The 22,951-nt window shown below is 37.4% G+C and overlaps 1 protein-coding gene across 2 annotated transcripts; it reads left to right on the top strand.

The window, feature by feature from the left end:
- The first annotated feature begins 5,534 nt into the window (after positions 1-5,534).
- cd9r (CD9 molecule related) lies at positions 5,535-22,314 on the top strand. Of its 2 annotated transcripts, none has more exons than XM_079813247.1 (7): positions 5,535-5,639; positions 5,747-5,844; positions 6,174-6,248; positions 6,470-6,571; positions 6,970-7,059; positions 21,266-21,349; positions 21,684-22,307. In XM_079813247.1, exons 1-7 carry the CDS (start codon positions 5,567-5,569, stop codon positions 21,759-21,761), a joined length of 600 nt encoding a protein of 199 aa, XP_079669373.1. In that variant the 5' UTR covers positions 5,535-5,566; the 3' UTR covers positions 21,762-22,307. The 2 variants fall into 2 exon arrangements, with proteins under 2 accessions (XP_079669373.1, XP_079669372.1); XM_079813246.1 differs by having other exon boundaries at positions 5,541-5,639; positions 21,476-22,314.
- The last annotated feature ends 637 nt before the right edge of the window (positions 22,315-22,951 follow it).

The raw sequence follows: 22,951 nt of genomic DNA, 5'->3' as shown, positions 1-22,951 counted from the left end.
TATGTTAAGGTCACAACTATGTTTCTCACTCTTTACATCAGCAGCAGCTTCAAAAGCCTCTGCTTCAGCAATGGCTGCTGCAGCCTCTTTTTTATGTTTTAGCATTTCTATAGACACCTCCAACTTAGCTTGTTGTAGCCTCAGATTAGCTTCCTCTTCAGCATAGCATAGGCGTGCCTTTGCTGCTTCGGCTCTTGCTCTTGCTCTGACTGCTGCAGACCCGGCTGACGATGAAATGGATCTCACTGAACACCATGCTTGCGAGCGTGTCCTTAACGATGCACGCTGTGGGTTCTCCTGTGCTGCTGTACTTCCATGTGAACTCTCCTCTGTAGCTTGTAGCTCTGTGGCGCACGCTGCTCCAGTGGCATTTGGCTGTAGAAAATGGTCCGTTGGTCGTCCACTGGATGCGTGTGACGACATGTCGGCTAGCTTCCAACTCGATCTGTGTTACCTCGTTAGCTTGCTTGATAGCCTTCGTTTCACTGTGCCATCCTTGATATGTCTACTTAATATCTTGACGGCCAGCTAAACTTTTTCCCCACACCAAGACTCTGAAGATTAATTCTTAGTTCCACAGGTTTATTGGCGTTACAGAGAAAAGGTGAAACTGCAACATACAAAAGAGCAAGGACAAATTAGCGACATGCCAATTTAATCCAACCTCAACTCCACATGAATAAATGCTGATATACACTATTACAGTTGCATTTTGATAGTACTCACTTTAGCACTATTATATGAGAAGAAATAAATGAAAACAACGATCTGGTCATTAACAAACGACACACGTGAGCTAACATACGCGTAGCCGAAGTATATACAAACATCCTCAAATTATACTTTATAAATTTAAAAGTATTATAAACATAATGAATACTTCTAAACACTCACAAAAACAAGTTATACATACCGAAGATGCTAAGCCAGACACAAGGAGTCGACAGATACGATGAAATGCATGGATTAACAGCCTTGAACAAACCGCTGAAAACGCGCATGAAGTGCGTGAGTGTTTACTTCCCCAAACTACGGGTCGCGTAATAGGACATTTAGAACCATGCGCTCTTAAAGTGAACATGACCTAAATAGACACACATAGGAATGCATACTACAGGAACACATACCACAATGCTGACTAAATGTAAATCATGTTTATCTTCTCCAACTTTAAACTTAATGCTCATTTACATTTTCTTACTCATAACAAAACAGTTACATAGTGTAGCTTTAAACAGGAAAATAATGCAACAGAATTTTATACAGCCGTATAGCCATTCCGGAGAAAACGCTGATGTCATCAGTTAATTTCAATTATTATACAGTGACAATGTGGGCTTTAGATCAATAATTAGATCAGTAATTTAGTTTATATGGTTAATTTAGTTAAATAATTAGATTTATTTGGATATTTAGTTGAAAAATGTAGTGTCCCAATCTGAGTCATCACGCTGGAGACGGGTTTATTGAGATGCCGTGTCAATGAGGCAGTTTCAGGGGGAGTCTAATCACGGTCTCTCAGACACTTCAGGGTCATGTGTTGGTCTTCTCTGGGCGCAGGTCCAGCATCTGAACTGGATACGGCCTGGATCCGGCTGACTGCAGTAAACCTCGGGATAAAACGGAGAGACTATCATTAGCGTAGATGCCATTCTTCTGATGATGTCACGAGTACATCAGGTGTTATGGGAAGTGTTCCCGGTTCCGGCTGACCTAGTTAATGCAGCCTAACAATCATTTCATTGAAAAAGTGTTTTATGTGTATGCCACAGTAAAGAGATGTGTTTTTAGTCTAGATTTAAACTGACAGAGTGTGTCTGCTTCCCGAACAATGTTAGGAAGAGTTCCAGAGTTTAGGAGCTAAATAGGAAAAGGATCGACCGCCTGCAGTTGATTTAGATATTCTCGGTATGATCAACTGGCCGCAGTAGACGTGATGGAGTATAATATGTTAAGAGCTCGCTCAAGTATTGGGGAGCTAAACCATTTAGTGCTTTGTAAGTAATAAGTAAGATTTTAAAATGTATGCGATGTTTAATAGGCAGCCAGTGCAGTGTTGACAGAACTGGGCTAATATGGTCATACTTCCTGGTTCTAGTAAGAACTCGAGCTGCTGCGTTTTGGACCAGCTGGAGTTTATTTATTAAGCGAGCAGGGCAACCACCCAGTAGAGCATTACAATAATCTAACCTTGAGGTCATGAACGCATCAACTAACTGTCACTGAGAGCATGTGCTGTAATTTAGAGATATTTTTAAGATGGTAGAAAGCAGTTTTACAGATGCTAGAAACGTGGCTTTCAAACGAAAGATTGGTATCAAAGAGCACACCCAGGTTCCTCACTGACGACGAGGACTTGACAGAACAGCCATCAAGTGTTAGACAGTATTCTAGTTCCCTTTCAAGGGAACTCGCTTGCTTCGAAACGCTGTGAGAACGCTTCTGCGTGATTGCTTCTTGAAGCATTTGTGGAATCAGTCCAATGGACAGACGGAACGTCATAGGCGGGTGCCGTCATAGACCGTCATAGAAACTAGCTTCTTTGCCTTCAAGAAGCGCTCTGTGTGAATCTTGTCTGTAAAAACTAGTGTTTTTTTGTATGTCTTTAGAAAAAGTTAGGCAGGAGTTTTCCACCTTTGTTCTTGTAAAAGAAAAACATAAAAGTAAAACAAATGTGACAGCAATTCACTGGATGTGTTCATCCCTGCCCTCGTTTCATTACGGGTGAGGATGCATGTTCTATGTGTGTTGACTGTTTGTTTAACCCGCCGGGCGGCTCACTTTCCCCGCGGCTCAGGTCCCTTCTGCCGAGGCAGAGCGGCGGCTTCAGTCGTGGGGATCGCAAATATGTCCGGCAGAGGGGTTAGAGACGGGCATCGCCCTTTCTCTGCCTTCACCTGCCGGGTCCAGTGTTTCATCTCAGGGTTTGAAGCACGCTTGCGGTTCCTTCCGCCACGAGTGAAGCGCAGAGACAGTGCATAAGCATATGTATGTGTATCAGCTTTCATAAAAAAGGAGTGGGCGGACATTCATTGATACATTTCTCAAATGTGTAAGAACAGCACGTAGCGAAGAGAATATAACGGCTCGGATCTCGTGTTTGCAGAGTCAACATGTAGATTACAGTCTGCAATATAACAAGGCATCTCCCGTTTTACAGAGGCAGCGTGTAGATGCAGTCTGCTAAGAGTGTAACGGACGGTATTCGTGTTTGCAGAGCTCGTGTTTGCCGAGGCAACACGTAGATTACAGTCTGCAATATAGTAGCTTTTGATCTTGCGTTTTGCCAAGGCAGCGCATAGATCACGGTCTGCTAAAAATGGATTACATTCTGCAATATAAGAGAAATCAATGGATCTCATGTTTGCCGAGGCAACACGTAGATTATGTTGCCACAATGCATTTATAAATGGGGAGAAAGAAGGAAGAGAAAAAGTTCCTATGTTTGACTCTTTTTTGCATTTTTCATGCCAATATGAATATTCATTTTGGCAAATTAAATCATATTTCTTTGTGGCTTGAGAATTTTTTATATATGGAAAATATACATATTTCTAAAAATCCATGGTTATGGTAAGAGCATGCGCTGAGTGCTTTGTGCCCTTTCTAATTCCAAAATGTGGAAGCAGAGTGAAGTTCTCTTAAGGCAAGGCGGTTTTGAAAAGACAGTTATTGTCATAAAGAGGGCTTTGTCAAAGTTAACTCCTGACTCCATCAATGTCAGGTTTCTGAGGGAAACCATCTGTAGGAAGGCGGTGTTCACCACACTATACGCTGCCCGTCTCCCTTCGATGCCCTCAGAGGGACTATTCTGCCAACCTCGCCACCTCGTGTGTTTCAGGGCGCAGTGGTCTCTGGCGAACACATATCTCAGGTTCCACCCAGAAACGTAGTGGCCCTGGGGTGTGCGCCCCCTCCGAGGAGGGTCCTAGAGCAGTCAGGCCAGTTGTTCCCTGCGCGTTCGCCGCTTCAGGGCACTGCGCTTGCTGCTCGCAGTATGTCAGAGGTCAGTCTTGAGGGACTGGCACCATGGCAGAATCTGTTAAGTTTCATGGCAGCTGTGTCCAAATGTCCTTTTTGGCCTGCTGAGCATGAGACCGTGACAGTGGTGGCTCATAACCAAGGGGTTTCCCTGAGGGGATACCTGCTCCGCATGATTGAGGTCACGCGGCGATGCCTTCGTGCTTTAGTTATGTGGAAAGATCCTTGGTTTATGTCCTAAAGGCCATGTGCTTGTTCAAGTTAACAACGACACTTCGGTGTTTGCGTATATGTATTTCCAGGAATTCCGAGGCCACCCCTGTACACCTTTACCCGATTGCTCTGCTTCTGGGAGTTCTGGAGAGAGTTTGCAGAGATGGGGCTCGTCTGTTATTAATAGCCCCATACTGGCTGGCCCGAGTAGGGCTCAGACCTAGTTTCTCTTCTGGATGGCTCTCCGCTGGAGATTCCGTTCAGTAGGGACCTTCACTCTCAAGTGAGAGGTTTGATCACCACCCCCGCCAGGAGGGTGAAACTGGGCCTGGCCTCTGAGGGGGCCCAGCACTTAAGTTCAGGTCTCTCAGCTGAGGCTGTTGAGACCGTATATCACTCCAGAGCTCCGTCCACAAGGAAACTGTATTCTAGCCACATTGAAGGTGTATGTGGCAGCCTTAGCTGCTTTCCACGCTCCTTTGGGTGAGGTTTCTTTGAGGAGACACCCGCTAGTTACTTGTTTCCTTCGTGGCGTTTTGAGGCTTGGATCTGCAGTCAAGGTTTTGCGCATGGCACAGGGAAAGTTTTCTTCGTATTGTAATACTTATAGTGCTGCTGGCCTTTGTCCTCCTCGGCGTCAGAGAAACTAATCTGCTTTGCCACTCCTGGAGTGCAGGTGCTATCGTAGTAGTGTGCGCTTTCGATTTCACACATACGGTCACTTGCTCTTATGGTGGCGTGGGTATTGTGTTCTCACAGCGTTTCGACGCAACGCAACTATATATATTGTGATGCAGTGATGATGATGATGATGATGATGATGATGATTGTGATGCAGTGATGATGATGATGATGATGATGATGATGATGATTGTGATGCAGTGATGATGATGATGATAATTGTGATGCAGTGATGATGATGATGATGATGATTGTGATGCAGTGATGATGATGATGATGATGATGATTGTGATGCAGTGATGATGATGATGATGATGATTGTGATGCAGTGATGATGATGATGATGATGATGATGATGATTGTAATGCAGTGATGATGATGATGATGATGATGATTGTGATGCAGTGATGATGATGATCGTGATGCAGTGATGATGATGATGATGATGATTGTGATGCAGTGATGATGATGATGATGATGATGATGATTGTAATGCAGTGATGATGATGATGATGATTGTGATGCAGTGATGATGATGATTGTGATGCAGTGATGATGATGATCGTGATGCAGTGATGATGATTGTGATGCGATGATGATGATGATGATGATGATGATGATGATGATGATGATGATGATGATGATGCATTGTGTCTTTCAGCTGGTGGGTCTCGGGCTAGTCTCTCTGGGAATGTGGCTGCGGTTCGGCGCTGAAACCAGAGGATTCTTCGACATCGATCTGAACACCACACAGTTCACTATCGGTTCGTCCTTCTATTGTTTCTCATTTGACATCTGTTGAATTACATGATATTGACACTCACTTTTCAGCCTGTAAGCTTGCCCGTGTCATCTGTCTGTCGTCTGGCAGGTGTGGCAGTGCTGATCATCACCGGTGCTCTGATGCTGCTGGTCGCTGTTATCGGCGATTGTGGCGCATGTAACCAGAGTAAATCTGCTCTTGGTGTGGTGAGGAAAACACTCATTACAGATGCAGCACACTTATTCATACAGCAGATATAACTCAAGATGACCTCTAAAGAAATGCAGGTGTTGACATTGAAACAAACCCAATGAACTGAATTCAGACTACAGTTGGATGAAACTGATTTGTAGAGAGAATTTTTCCCAAACCAGTAAAATGCAAACCCTGCCATGCAACTCAATGCAGTCACTGCTGGGAAAAGCTGGAAAAGTCATGGCTCTTCTCTTCTTTCCTCTGTGTGTATCTGATTAAACTTACAATAGTGTCTGACCTGTTTATGCACTGAAAACATTTCTGTTTTTCTGATGTTCAGTTTTCTGGCCTGCTGTCCTTTCTGATCATCATTGAAATTGCAGCAGGTGTGATGGCCTTCATGTGGAGTGGAAAGGTAAACACACTCTCACACACACACACACACACTCACACACACACACACACACACACACACACACACACACACACACACACACACACACACACACACACACACACACACACACACACACACACACACACACACACACACACACACACACACACAGATATCATCAGCAAATATCTGTGTAATAGTGCAAATCTGAAGGCAGTTGTGTGTTTGTTGTGCTTTAGGTCTCAGAAGAGTTGGCGAACTTCTACATGACGATCTACACTCAGTATCTGAACACCAGAAGTCCCGGCCAAGCCATGACCCTCAAACTGTTCCACAACGCTGTAAGCCACACACACACACACACACACACACACACACACACACACACACACACACACACACACACACACACACACACACACACACACACACACACACACACACACACACACACACACACAGGCACTCCTATCATTATGACGACATTCCTTAGGCATAATGGTTTTATACTGATCTAATAAAAAAAAATATCTCTGACCCCAAAAATATCCCTCAATGAAAACTTTCTGCATTACATTTTTTTTTAGTGTTTTGAATTAGGAGGACATCTGCATGTCCTCATAATGCAGGGGGCGGGGCCTGAGCCCTGAATACACACCACATTATGAGGTCACTGGGTCAGGGCTCATGGTGTAGGTAAACCAGTTGATCATCTAACAGCCGTGTGTCTGTGTTCCAGTTTGACTGCTGTGGCATCGGTGGACCGATTGAAATGTTTGTGCGTGACACCTGTCCAGAAGGCAACTTCCTGAAGCAGATCAGCTTTCCTGTGAGTCACTTCCACTTCCGACACCTATAACGATAACTATATTAGTGTTTACACCAGCGGATGATAACTATAACGATAACTATATTAGTGTTTACACCAGCGGATGATAACTATAACAATAACTATATTAGTGTTTACACCAGCGGATGATAACTATAACAATAACTATATTAGTGTTTACACCAGCGGATGATAACTATAACGATAACTATATTAGTGTTTACACCAGCGGATGATAACTATAACGATAACTATATTAGTGTTTACACCAGCGGATGATAACTATAACAATAACTATATTAGTGTTTACACCAGCGGATGATAACTATAACGATAACTATATTAGTGTTTACACCAGCGGACGATAACTATAACGATAACTATATTAGTGTTTACACCAGCAGACGATAACTATAACGATAACTATATTAGTGTTTACACCAGCAGACGATAACTATAACAATAACTATATTAGTGTTTACACCAGCAGACGATAACTATAACAATAACTATATTAGTGTTTACACCAGCGGATGATAACTATAACGATAACTATATTAGTGTTTACACCAGCGGATGATAACTATAACGATAACTATATTAGTGTTTACACCAGCAGACGATAACTATAACGATAACTATATTAGTGTTCACACCAGCAGACGATAACTATAACAATAACTATATTAGTGTTTACACCAGCGGACGATAACTATAACGATAACTATATTAGTGTTTACACCAGCGGATGATAACTATAACAATAACTATATTAGTGTTTACACCAGCAGACGATAACTATAACAATAACTATATTAGTGTTTACACCAGCGGACGATAACTATAACAATAACTATATTAGTGTTTACACCAGCAGACGATAACTATAACAATAACTATATTAGTGTTCACACCAGCAGACGATAACTATAACAATAACTATATTAGTGTTTACACCAGCGGATGATAACTATAACAATAACTATATTAGTGTTTACACCAGCAGACGATAACTATAACAATAACTATATTAGTGTTTACACCAGCGGACGATAACTATAACAATAACTATATTAGTGTTTACACCAGCGGACGATAACTATAACGATAACTATATTAGTGTTTACACCAGCGGACGATAACTATAACAATAACTATATTAGTGTTTACACCAGCGGACGATAACTATAACGATAACTATATTAGTGTTTACACCAGCAGACGATAACTATAACAATAACTATATTAGTGTTTACACCAGCGGACGATAACTATAACGATAACTATATTAGTGTTTACACCAGCGGACGATAACTATAACAATAACTATATTAGTGTTTACACCAGCGGACGATAACTATAACGATAACTATATTAGTGTTTACACCAGCAGACGATAACTATAACAATAACTATATTAGTGTTTACACCAGCGGATGATAACTATAACAATAACTATATTAGTGTTTACACCAGCGGACGATAACTATAACAATAACTATATTAGTGTTTACACCAGCGGACGATAACTATAACAATAACTATATTAGTGTTTACACCAGCGGACGATAACTATAACAATAACTATATTAGTGTTTACACCAGCGGACGATAACTATAACGATAACTATATTAGTGTTTACACCAGCAGATGATAACTATAACGATAACTATATTAGTGTTTACACCAGCGGATGATAACTATAACAATAACTATATTAGTGTTTACACCAGCGGACAATAACTATAACAATAACTATATTAGTGTTTACACCAGCGGATGATAACTATTACAATAACTATATTAGTGTTTACACCAGCGGATGATAACTATAACAATAACTATATTAGTGTTTACACCAGCGGACGATAACTATAACGATAACTATATTAGTGTTTACACCAGCAGACGATAACTTTAACAATAACTATATTAGTGTTTACACCAGCGGATGATAACTATAACGATAACTATATTAGTGTTTACACCAGCGGATGATAACTATAACAATAACTATATTAGTGTTTACACCAGCGGATGATAACTATAACAATAACTATATTAGTGTTTACACCAGCGGATGATAACTATAACAATAACTATATTAGTGTCTACACCAGCGGATGATAACTATAACGATAACTATATTAGTGTTTACACCAGCGGATGATAACTATAACGATAACTATATTAGTGTTTACACCAGCAGACGATAACTATAACGATAACTATATTAGTGTTTACACCAGCAGACGATAACTATAACAATAACTATATTAGTGTTTACACCAGCAGACGATAACTATAACAATAACTATATTAGTGTTTACACCAGCGGATGATAACTATAACGATAACTATATTAGTGTTTACACCAGCGGATGATAACTATAACGATAACTATATTAGTGTTTACACCAGCAGACGATAACTATAACGATAACTATATTAGTGTTCACACCAGCAGACGATAACTATAACAATAACTATATTAGTGTTTACACCAGCGGACGATAACTATAACGATAACTATATTAGTGTTTACACCAGCGGATGATAACTATAACAATAACTATATTAGTGTTTACACCAGCAGACGATAACTATAACAATAACTATATTAGTGTTTACACCAGCGGACGATAACTATAACAATAACTATATTAGTGTTTACACCAGCAGACGATAACTATAACAATAACTATATTAGTGTTCACACCAGCAGACGATAACTATAACAATAACTATATTAGTGTTTACACCAGCGGATGATAACTATAACAATAACTATATTAGTGTTTACACCAGCAGACGATAACTATAACAATAACTATATTAGTGTTTACACCAGCGGACGATAACTATAACAATAACTATATTAGTGTTTACACCAGCGGACGATAACTATAACAATAACTATATTAGTGTTTACACCAGCGGACGATAACTATAACAATAACTATATTAGTGTTTACACCAGCGGACGATAACTATAACGATAACTATATTAGTGTTTACACCAGCAGACGATAACTATAACAATAACTATATTAGTGTTTACACCAGCGGACGATAACTATAACGATAACTATATTAGTGTTTACACCAGCGGACGATAACTATAACAATAACTATATTAGTGTTTACACCAGCGGACGATAACTATAACGATAACTATATTAGTGTTTACACCAGCAGACGATAACTATAACAATAACTATATTAGTGTTTACACCAGCTGATGATAACTATAACAATAACTATATTAGTGTTTACACCAGCGGACGATAACTATAACAATAACTATATTAGTGTTTACACCAGCGGACGATAACTATAACAATAACTATATTAGTGTTTACACCAGCGGACGATAACTATAACAATAACTATATTAGTGTTTACACCAGCGGACGATAACTATAACGATAACTATATTAGTGTTTACACCAGCAGATGATAACTATAACGATAACTATATTAGTGTTTACACCAGCGGATGATAACTATAACAATAACTATATTAGTGTTTACACCAGCGGACAATAACTATAACAATAACTATATTAGTGTTTACACCAGCGGATGATAACTATAACAATAACTATATTAGTGTTTACACCAGCGGACGATAACTATAACGATAACTATATTAGTGTTTACACCAGCAGACGATAACTTTAACAATAACTATATTAGTGTTTACACCAGCGGACGATAACTATAACGATAACTATATTAGTGTTTACACCAGCAGACGATAACTATAACGATAACTATATTAGTGTTTACACCAGCAGAAGATAACTATAACGATAACTATATTAGTGTTTACACCAGCGGATGATAACTATAACAATAACTATATTAGTGTTTACACCAGCTGACGATAACTATAACGATAACTATATTAGTGTTTACACCAGCGGACGATAACTATAGCAATAACTATATTAGTGTTTACACCAGCAGACGATAACTATAACGATAACTATATTAGTGTTCACACCAGCAGACGATAACTATAACGATAACTATATTAGTGTTTACACCAGCTGACGATAACTATAACGATAACTATATTAGTGTTCACACCAGCGGATGATAACTATATTAGTGTTTACACCAGCAGACGATAACTATAACGATAACTATATTAGTGTTTACACCAGCGGATGATAACTATAACAATAACTATATTAGTGTTTACACCAGCATACGATAACTATAACGATAACTATATTAGTGTTTACACCAGCAGAAGATAACTATAACGATAACTATATTAGTGTTTACACCAGCAGACGATAACTATAACGATAACTATATTAGTGTTTACACCAGCAGGCGATAACTATAACGATAACTATATTAGTGTTTACACCAGCAGACGATAACTATAACGATAACTATATTAGTGTTTACACCAGCGGATGATAACTATAACGATAACTATATTAGTGTTTACACCAGCAGATGATAACTATAACGATAATTATATTAGTGTTTACACCAGCAGATGATAACTATAACGATAACTATATTAGTGTTTACACCAGCAGGCGATAACTATAACGATAACTATATTAGTGTTTACACCAGCAGACGATAACTATAACGATAACTATATTAGTGTTTACACCAGCGGATGATAACTATAACGATAACTATATTAGTGTTTACACCAGCAGACGATAACTTTAACAATAACTATATTAGTGTTTACACCAGCGGACGATAAGTATAACGATAACTATATTAGTGTTTACACCAGCGGATGATAACTATAACAATAACTATATTAGTGTTTACACCAGCTGACGATAACTATAACAATAACTATATTAGTGTTTACACCAGCAGACGATAACTATAACGATTACTATATTAGTGTTCACACCAGCAGACGATAACTATAACGATAACTATATTAGTGTTCACACCAGCGGATGATAACTATATTAGTGTTCACACCAGCTGACGATAACTATAACGATAACTATATTAGTGTTTACACCAGCTGACGATAACTATAACGATAACTATATTAGTGTCCACACCAGCAGACGATAACTATAACGATAACTATATTAGTGTTTACACCAGCTGACGATAACTATAACGATAACTATATTAGTGTCCACACCAGCAGACGATAACTATAACAATAACTATATTAGTGTCCACACCAGCTGACGATAACTATAACGATAACTATATTAGTGTTTACACCAGCTGACGATAACTATAATGATAACTATATTAGTGTTTACACCAGCGGACGATAACTATAACAATAACTATATTAGTGTCCACACCAGCTGACGATAACTATAACAATAACTATATTAGTGTTTACACCAGCGGACGATAACTATAACAATAACTATATTAGTGTCCACACCAGCGGACGATAACTATAACAATAACTATATTAGTGTCCACACCAGCGGATGATAACTATAACAATAACTATATTAATGTCCACACCAGCTGACGATAACTATAACAATAACTATATTAGTGTTTACACCAGCGGACGATAACTATAACGATAACTATATTAGTGTTTTCACCAGCAGACGATAACTATAACAATAACTATATTAGTGTTTACACCAGCGGACGATAACTATAACGATAACTATATTAGTGTTTACACCAGCGGACGATAACTATAACAATAACTATATTAGTGTTTACACCAGCGGACGATAACTATAACGATAACTATATTAGTGTTTACACCAGCAGACGATAACTATAACAATAACTATATTAGTGTTTACACCAGCGGATGATAACTATAACAATAACTATATTAGTGTTTACACCAGCGGACGATAACTATAACAATAACTATATTAGTGTTTACACCAGCGGACGATAACTATAACAATAACTATATTAGTGTTTACACCAGCGGACGATAACTATAACAATAACTATATTAGTGTTTACACCAGCGGACGATAACTATAACGATAACTATATTAGTGTTTACACCAGCAGATGATAACTATAACGATAACTATATTAGTGTTTACACCAGCGGATGATAACTATAACAATAACTATATTAGTGTTTACACCAGCGGACAATAACTATAACAATAACTATATTAGTGTTTACACTAGAGCCCGACCGATAAAGGATTTTTAAGGCCGATACCGATACAAATATTTGGTCACTTAAAAATCCGATATTCCGATATATCAGCCGATATATATAAAAAATAAAAAAATTAAATTACAGAAACGCGTAAAAAAACACAAACAGATTTCCCTTATACATCAGTTATTTGTAGTTATTCATGATCCCTCAGCCTCTCTAAAATAATATGATAATGCAGTTTAAAAATAAACTTGTTTGTTTTATTGTTACAACAGAACAGAGGAACATAAAATATATTAAAGTTCTGATAAATAAAATGTATAAAAATACAAACTTAAGATATGAAACTTAAAGTCGTTTGGACGAAAACACAATAGGCTAACAAAAACAAAAAATCAAAGTTACCAGTATTAATAGATGTGGTAAGCTTTATAAATATAACTTTTAGCAAGACTGGAAAAAAAAATATTCAGTTAAGTTCTAGAAGTTCTGATAAATAACAACAACAGCAAAACATAAACTATATACAGTATAAATATGAGCCACCTTATAATTACAATGTCAACTTGCTTATCCCTTTACATGCACTTTTAATTCTATCCATCAAGCTACCACAAACCATTTTCAATCATCATTTGCTGCCTGCCTTCTAAAATCTACTAACGTTACTGATGATGACTCGCGTAATCCATTATTTGACTCGTTAATGCGGCGTCTGAACGAAGTCACGCACTTTCGTTCACTCTTCACGAGCCTAACTTACGATTTACAATGCAGAGACTGGAACTACAAATATACTAGTTATAAATACAGTAATCATTACTTTATTTAGGCAGAATAAGTTTGTTGTGTTTTTCAAGGCGCATTAATGTTAGCGGTCTCCCACTGATAGCCATGGCATTAGCTAGCTTTGTGGTTAGCGTCTATGATAAATTATAATTTAGAAATATGTATACTTTTTCAAAATAACGGGCAGGGGAGAGATGATACGTCTCATGATGTCAAACTGTCAGACTATTAAAGAAATACATTTTATTCAGTCACATTGTCCGAGGTAAAATAAGTCAGTCAACTGTAACCTAGCGTAATTACCAGCTCTCTTGGCTTACATGTAACAGCAAAACTGGACTTGGCAGTTACAAATTGTGTCATGTTATTTGAGTTAAGAGAACTGATGGGGATGTTCTTTTAACTGTTATTCAATTCAAGCAATGTATGTCTCGTTGCCAACTTACATGCATTTCGCGGATGATCTGTGTTGTGAATGCAGCGCTCAGAGCGCTGAAGCTCAGCATGACTCTGCTGGATCAGCTGGTGGTGTTGCCAGCCGGCATGTTGTAGAGCGCCCTCTGGTGGACAAACTATGAAACGCCAACACTCAATGTGTTTGAGAGGTGTTTCGTCCGGTTTTTTTATTTTTAAAAAAATATTCATTTATCGGCCATCATAAATGCCGATACCGATAGTTTGGAAAAAGCCTAATATCGGCCGATAATATCGGCCCGCCGATATATCGGTCGGGCTCTAGTTTACACCAGCGGATGATAACTATTACAATAACTATATTAGTGTTTACACCAGCGGATGATAACTATAACAATAACTATATTAGTGTTTACACCAGCGGACGATAACTATAACGATAACTATATTAGTGTTTACACCAGCAGACGATAACTTTAACAATAACTATATTAGTGTTTACACCAGCGGATGATAACTATAACGATAACTATATTAGTGTTTACACCAGCGGATGATAACTATAACAATAACTATATTAGTGTTTACACCAGCGGATGATAACTATAACAATAACTATATTAGTGTTTACACCAGCGGATGATAACTATAACGATAACTATATTAGTGTTTACACCAGCGGATGATAACTATAACGATAACTATATTAGTGTTTACACCAGCGGATGATAACTATAACAATAACTATATTAGTGTTTACACCAGCGGATGATAACTATAACGATAACTATATTAGTGTTTACACCAGCGGATGATAACTATAACGATAACTATATTAGTGTTTACACCAGCAGACGATAACTATAACGATAACTATATTAGTGTTTACACCAGCAGACGATAACTATAACAATAACTATATTAGTGTTTACACCAGCAGACGATAACTATAACAATAACTATATTAGTGTTTACACCAGCGGATGATAACTATAACGATAACTATATTAGTGTTTACACCAGCGGATGATAACTATAACGATAACTATATTAGTGTTTACACCAGCAGACGATAACTATAACGATAACTATATTAGTGTTCACACCAGCAGACGATAACTATAACAATAACTATATTAGTGTTTACACCAGCGGACGATAACTATAACGATAACTATATTAGTGTTTACACCAGCGGATGATAACTATAACAATAACTATATTAGTGTTTACACCAGCAGACGATAACTATAACAATAACTATATTAGTGTTTACACCAGCGGACGATAACTATAACAATAACTATATTAGTGTTTACACCAGCAGACGATAACTATAACAATAACTATATTAGTGTTCACACCAGCAGACGATAACTATAACAATAACTATATTAGTGTTTACACCAGCGGATGATAACTATAACAATAACTATATTAGTGTTTACACCAGCAGACGATAACTATAACAATAACTATATTAGTGTTTACACCAGCGGACGATAACTATAACAATAACTATATTAGTGTTTACACCAGCGGACGATAACTATAACGATAACTATATTAGTGTTTACACCAGCGGACGATAACTATAACAATAACTATATTAGTGTTTACACCAGCGGACGATAACTATAACGATAACTATATTAGTGTTTACACCAGCAGACGATAACTATAACAATAACTATATTAGTGTTTACACCAGCGGACGATAACTATAACGATAACTATATTAGTGTTTACACCAGCGGACGATAACTATAACAATAACTATATTAGTGTTTACACCAGCGGACGATAACTATAACGATAACTATATTAGTGTTTACACCAGCAGACGATAACTATAACAATAACTATATTAGTGTTTACACCAGCGGATGATAACTATAACAATAACTATATTAGTGTTTACACCAGCGGACGATAACTATAACAATAACTATATTAGTGTTTACACCAGCGGACGATAACTATAACAATAACTATATTAGTGTTTACACCAGCGGACGATAACTATAACAATAACTATATTAGTGTTTACACCAGCGGACGATAACTATAACGATAACTATATTAGTGTTTACACCAGCAGATGATAACTATAACGATAACTATATTAGTGTTTACACCAGCGGATGATAACTATAACAATAACTATATTAGTGTTTACACCAGCGGACAATAACTATAACAATAACTATATTAGTGTTTACACCAGCGGATGATAACTATAACAATAACTATATTAGTGTTTACACCAGCGGACGATAACTATAACGATAACTATATTAGTGTTTACACCAGCAGACGATAACTTTAACAATAACTATATTAGTGTTTACACCAGCGGACGATAACTATAACGATAACTATATTAGTGTTTACACCAGCAGACGATAACTATAACGATAACTATATTAGTGTTTACACCAGCAGAAGATAACTATAACGATAACTATATTAGTGTTTACACCAGCGGATGATAACTATAACAATAACTATATTAGTGTTTACACCAGCTGACGATAACTATAACGATAACTATATTAGTGTTTACACCAGCGGACGATAACTATAGCAATAACTATATTAGTGTTTACACCAGCAGACGATAACTATAACGATAACTATATTAGTGTTCACACCAGCAGACGATAACTATAACGATAACTATATTAGTGTTTACACCAGCTGACGATAACTATAACGATAACTATATTAGTGTTCACACCAGCGGATGATAACTATATTAGTGTTTACACCAGCAGACGATAACTATAACGATAACTATATTAGTGTTTACACCAGCGGATGATAACTATAACAATAACTATATTAGTGTTTACACCAGCATACGATAACTATAACGATAACTATATTAGTGTTTACACCAGCAGAAGATAACTATAACGATAACTATATTAGTGTTTACACCAGCAGACGATAACTATAACGATAACTATATTAGTGTTTACACCAGCAGGCGATAACTATAACGATAACTATATTAGTGTTTACACCAGCAGACGATAACTATAACGATAACTATATTAGTGTTTACACCAGCGGATGATAACTATAACGATAACTATATTAGTGTTTACACCAGCAGATGATAACTATAACGATAATTATATTAGTGTTTACACCAGCAGATGATAACTATAACGATAACTATATTAGTGTTTACACCAGCAGGCGATAACTATAACGATAACTATATTAGTGTTTACACCAGCAGACGATAACTATAACGATAACTATATTAGTGTTTACACCAGCGGATGATAACTATAACGATAACTATATTAGTGTTTACACCAGCAGACGATAACTTTAACAATAACTATATTAGTGTTTACACCAGCGGACGATAAGTATAACGATAACTATATTAGTGTTTACACCAGCGGATGATAACTATAACAATAACTATATTAGTGTTTACACCAGCTGACGATAACTATAACAATAACTATATTAGTGTTTACACCAGCAGACGATAACTATAACGATTACTATATTAGTGTTCACACCAGCAGACGATAACTATAACGATAACTATATTAGTGTTCACACCAGCGGATGATAACTATATTAGTGTTCACACCAGCTGACGATAACTATAACGATAACTATATTAGTGTTTACACCAGCTGACGATAACTATAACGATAACTATATTAGTGTCCACACCAGCAGACGATAACTATAACGATAACTATATTAGTGTTTACACCAGCTGACGATAACTATAACGATAACTATATTAGTGTCCACACCAGCAGACGATAACTATAACAATAACTATATTAGTGTCCACACCAGCTGACGATAACTATAACGATAACTATATTAGTGTTTACACCAGCTGACGATAACTATAATGATAACTATATTAGTGTTTACACCAGCGGACGATAACTATAACAATAACTATATTAGTGTCCACACCAGCTGACGATAACTATAACAATAACTATATTAGTGTTTACACCAGCGGACGATAACTATAACAATAACTATATTAGTGTCCACACCAGCGGACGATAACTATAACAATAACTATATTAGTGTCCACACCAGCGGATGATAACTATAACAATAACTATATTAATGTCCACACCAGCTGACGATAACTATAACAATAACTATATTAGTGTTTACACCAGCTGACGATAACTATAACAATAACTATATTAGTGTCCACACCAGCGGACGATAACTATAACAATAACTATATTAGTGTCCACACCAGCGGACGATAACTATAACAATAACTATATTAGTGTTTACACCAGCTGACGATAACTATAATGATAACTATATTAGTGTTTACACCAGCGGACGATAACTATAACAATAACTATATTAGTGTCCACACCAGCGGACGATAACTATAAAAATAACTATATTAGTGTCCACACCAGCGGATGATAACTATAACAATAACTATATTAATGTCCACACCAGCTGACGATAACTATAACAATAACTATATCAGTGTTCACACCAGCTGACGATAACTATAACGATAACTATATTAGTGTCCACACCAGCAGACGATAACTATAACAATAACTATATTAGTGTCCACACCAGCTGACGATAACTATAACGATAACTATATTAGTGTTTACACCAGCTGACGATAACTATAATGATAACTATATTAGTGTTTACACCAGCGGACGATAACTATAACAATAACTATATTAGTGTCCACACCAGCGGACGATAACTATAACGATAACTATATTAGTGTTTACACCAGCTGACGATAACTATAATGATAACTATATTAGTGTTTACACCAGCGGACGATAACTATAACAATAACTATATTAGTGTCCACACCAGCGGATGATAACTATAACAATAACTATATTAATGTCCACACCAGCTGACGATAACTATAACAATAACTATATTAGTGTTTACACCAGCGGATGATAACTATAACGATAACTATATTAGTGTTTACACCAGCTGACGATAACTATAACAATAACTATATTAGTGTTCACACCAGCTGACGATAACTATAACAATAACTATATTAGTGTTTACACCAGCTGACGATAACTATAACAATAACTATATTAGTGTTCACACCAGCAGACGATAACTATAACAATAACTATATTAGTGTTCACACCAGCAGACGATAACTATAACAATAACTATATTAGTGTCCACACCAGCTGACGATAACTATAACAATAACTATATTAGTGTTTACACTAGCGGACGATAACTATAACAATAACTATATTAGTGTTTACACCAGCTGACGATAACTATAACAATAACTATATTAGTGTTTACACCAGCTGACGATAACTATAACAATAACTATATTAGTGTTTACACTAGCGGACGATAACTATAACGATAACTATATTAGTGTTCACACCAGCTGACGATAACTATAACAATAACTATATTAGTGTTTACACCAGCGGACGATAACTATAACGATAACTATATTAGTGTTTACACCAGCTGACGATAACTATAACAATAACTATATTAGTGTCCACACCAGCGGACGATAACTATAACAATAACTATATTAGTGTTTACACCAGCGGACGATAACTATAATGATAACTATATTAGTGTTTACACCAGCGGATGATAACTATAACAATAACTATATTAGTGTTTACACCAGCTGACGATAACTATAACGATAACTATATTAGTGTTTACACCAGCTGACGATAACTATAACGATAACTATATTAGTGTTTACACCAGCTGACGATAACTATAACGATAACTATATTAGTGTTCACACCAGCTGACGATAACTATAACAATAACTATATTAGTGTTTACACCAGCGGACGATAACTATAATGATAACTATATTAGTGTTTACACCAGCGGATGATAACTATAACAATAACTATATTAGTGTCCACACCAGCTGACGATAACTATAACAATAACTATATTAGTGTCCACACCAGCTGACGATAACTATAACGATAACTATATTAGTGTTCACACCAGCTGACGATAACTATAACAATAACTATATTAGTGTTTACACCAGCGGACGATAACTATAACGATAACTATATTAGTGTTTACACCAGCAGACGATAACTATAACAATAACTATATTAGTGTTTACACCAGCGGATGATAACTATAACAATAACTATATTAGTGTTTACACCAGCTGACGATAACTATAACAATAACTATATTAGTGTTTACACCAGCTGACGATAACTATAACGATAACTATATTAGTGTTCACACCAGCTGACGATAACTATAACAATAACTATATTAGTGTTTACACCAGCGGACGATAACTATAATGATAACTATATTAGTGTTTACACCAGCGGATGATAACTATAACAATAACTATATTAGTGTCCACACCAGCTGACGATAACTATAACAATAACTATATTAGTGTTTACACTAGCAGACGATAACTATAACAATAACTATATTAGTGTTTACACCAGCGGACGATAACTATAACAATAACTATATTAGTGTTTACACCAGCGGACGTTGTGTTTATTCGGAGCGCGCTGCAGTTTTATAATCATCTGAATACTTCAGCTCTTTAATGCAGGATGGATTCTGATTCGCTGTCCATGTTTTTACGATTAATCAGCTGTAAAATATCGAAACTGATTCCAATGGTATCGTTCCTCTTGTGCCATTTTCATTATAGTTGTCATCCATGGTGTGAAGGGGTTTTTACTTCTTTTATTTCTGCATGTGTGATGTTTGAGGAATGAAGCAGACACTAATCTGTGTGTGTGTGTGTGTGTGTGTGTGTGTGTGTGTGTGTGTGTGTGTGTGTGTGTGTGTGTGTGTGTGTGTGTGTGTGTGTGTGTTAGAGCTGTCCCAGTGTGATCCAGGACATGTTCAACTCAAAAGCTCCTCTGGTGTTGGGAGGGTTTCTCGGGACGGCAGGAATCATGGTGAGTCCACCCGAACACACACTTGAGTTGACATCCGTTCACTTCCACACACACACACACACACACACACAGCGCATGCTGATGGTCTGTGTTTGTTTGTCTGCATGTGTTCCTGCTCATCATCAGACGGTGGCGCTGGTTTGCAGTGTTGTCCTCAGCAGACACGTCTCTCAGCCTCGCGCATCTCCTCCTGCATATGTGCTGCTCACCTCCTCCTCCTCCCTGCCGTCCGTCATGTTCCCTCCTGTTCACACTCCTCCAGCAGTGCAGCAGATATAACTCTCTCTCTCTCTCTCTCTCTCTCTCTCTCTCGCTCCCTCTCTCTCTCGGGCAGTTGGTGGCACTGATGTGCAGCTCCATTCTCTATAATAGTCTGAGGTCTCCTGCCTACTCCACTCCAGCCTACTACTGAGGTGATCTGCCCCTCCACTCGTCCGTCTGATGGAGGGATGGACACTTCCATCAGCCGCACAGGTCAAGAACCACAGCTGTGTGTGCGTGTGTGTGTGTGTGTACAATCCAGAGTGGAGTGTTCTTTTTTTGGTTATGTGAACGTTAAGGAAACATTCCATTTATCATTCTTCAAGTTCAAACATTAGGGGAACATTCAAATGTTCTGAAACATTTAAAAAACGTGAGATGAGGTTACAACTAAACATTTCAGAACGATGTATAAATGATGTTACTGTGCCAACATTATTATAGACCAGATAATGTTGTATTAATGTTACTGGAGGAACGTTTGATCATAACATTAGTAGACGCTCTGCGCATAAACATGTTCAAACTCAACCAACGCCTGTTTTCACTTTTCATTTTATTTTATACATTTTTGAGTTCTGAATTCCGCATTAAGTCCATCGGTTACAATCCCATCCTGAACATTTCACTGTCTTGTCATGTTGTACGATTAAAACTTCATTTGTTTCATACTTTAAATCATTAAAGAAACTTTCACAAACCTGTCTCAGTCGAGTGTGTTTCCTCAGATGTTGAGGAGTCAGATCTGTGATGGGCATTAATGAAACACGTCCTCATGATGGTCTGAGAAGATCGAGCTGTTCTCTGTGTGAGAGAGAGAGAGAGAGAGAGAGAGAGAGAGAGAGAGAGAGAGAGAGAGAGAGATTATCCTCAATATGTCACACACACTTCAAACTGACATGAAATATCTCTATCACCCTTTCCCCTGCGATCCGTGAGTGTTGGAGAGTGTGTGTGCAGTACCCGAGTGTGTCCACTAGAGAGCAGCATCCCTGTAGTTGTGTGTCAGTCATAACACACACTGCACTCGGCTCTATGTCCTCGAGCATCGTGTAGTGTGTGAGGTTCTCTTCTCAGCTCTTTCCCGAGGACTGTGTAATTAAAGCTGGGACAGTCGAATGCATGAAGTGTCCAACATTACACACATGTTCCCGGTAATGAAGTGCATCGTCCGGGTGTCTGCACTTTTTCTTGGTATTTTCACACTAATCACACTATTTAAACTGAAATGGGCCGTATCTTGTATGAAGGTTTCGGACTGTAAACTCATGTGGAGGGATCTAGAGCAGACTCACTTCAGACATGATAAAGCCAATACTTCATCATTGAAGTCTGATTGAC

Source organism: Gobio gobio (assembly GCF_949357685.1).
Source record: "Gobio gobio genome assembly, chromosome: 1".
Taxonomy (NCBI): Eukaryota; Metazoa; Chordata; class Actinopteri; order Cypriniformes; family Gobionidae; genus Gobio; species Gobio gobio.
The sequence above is the reverse complement of the archived record's forward strand: the minus strand, read 5'-3'. Positions and strand labels throughout refer to the sequence as shown.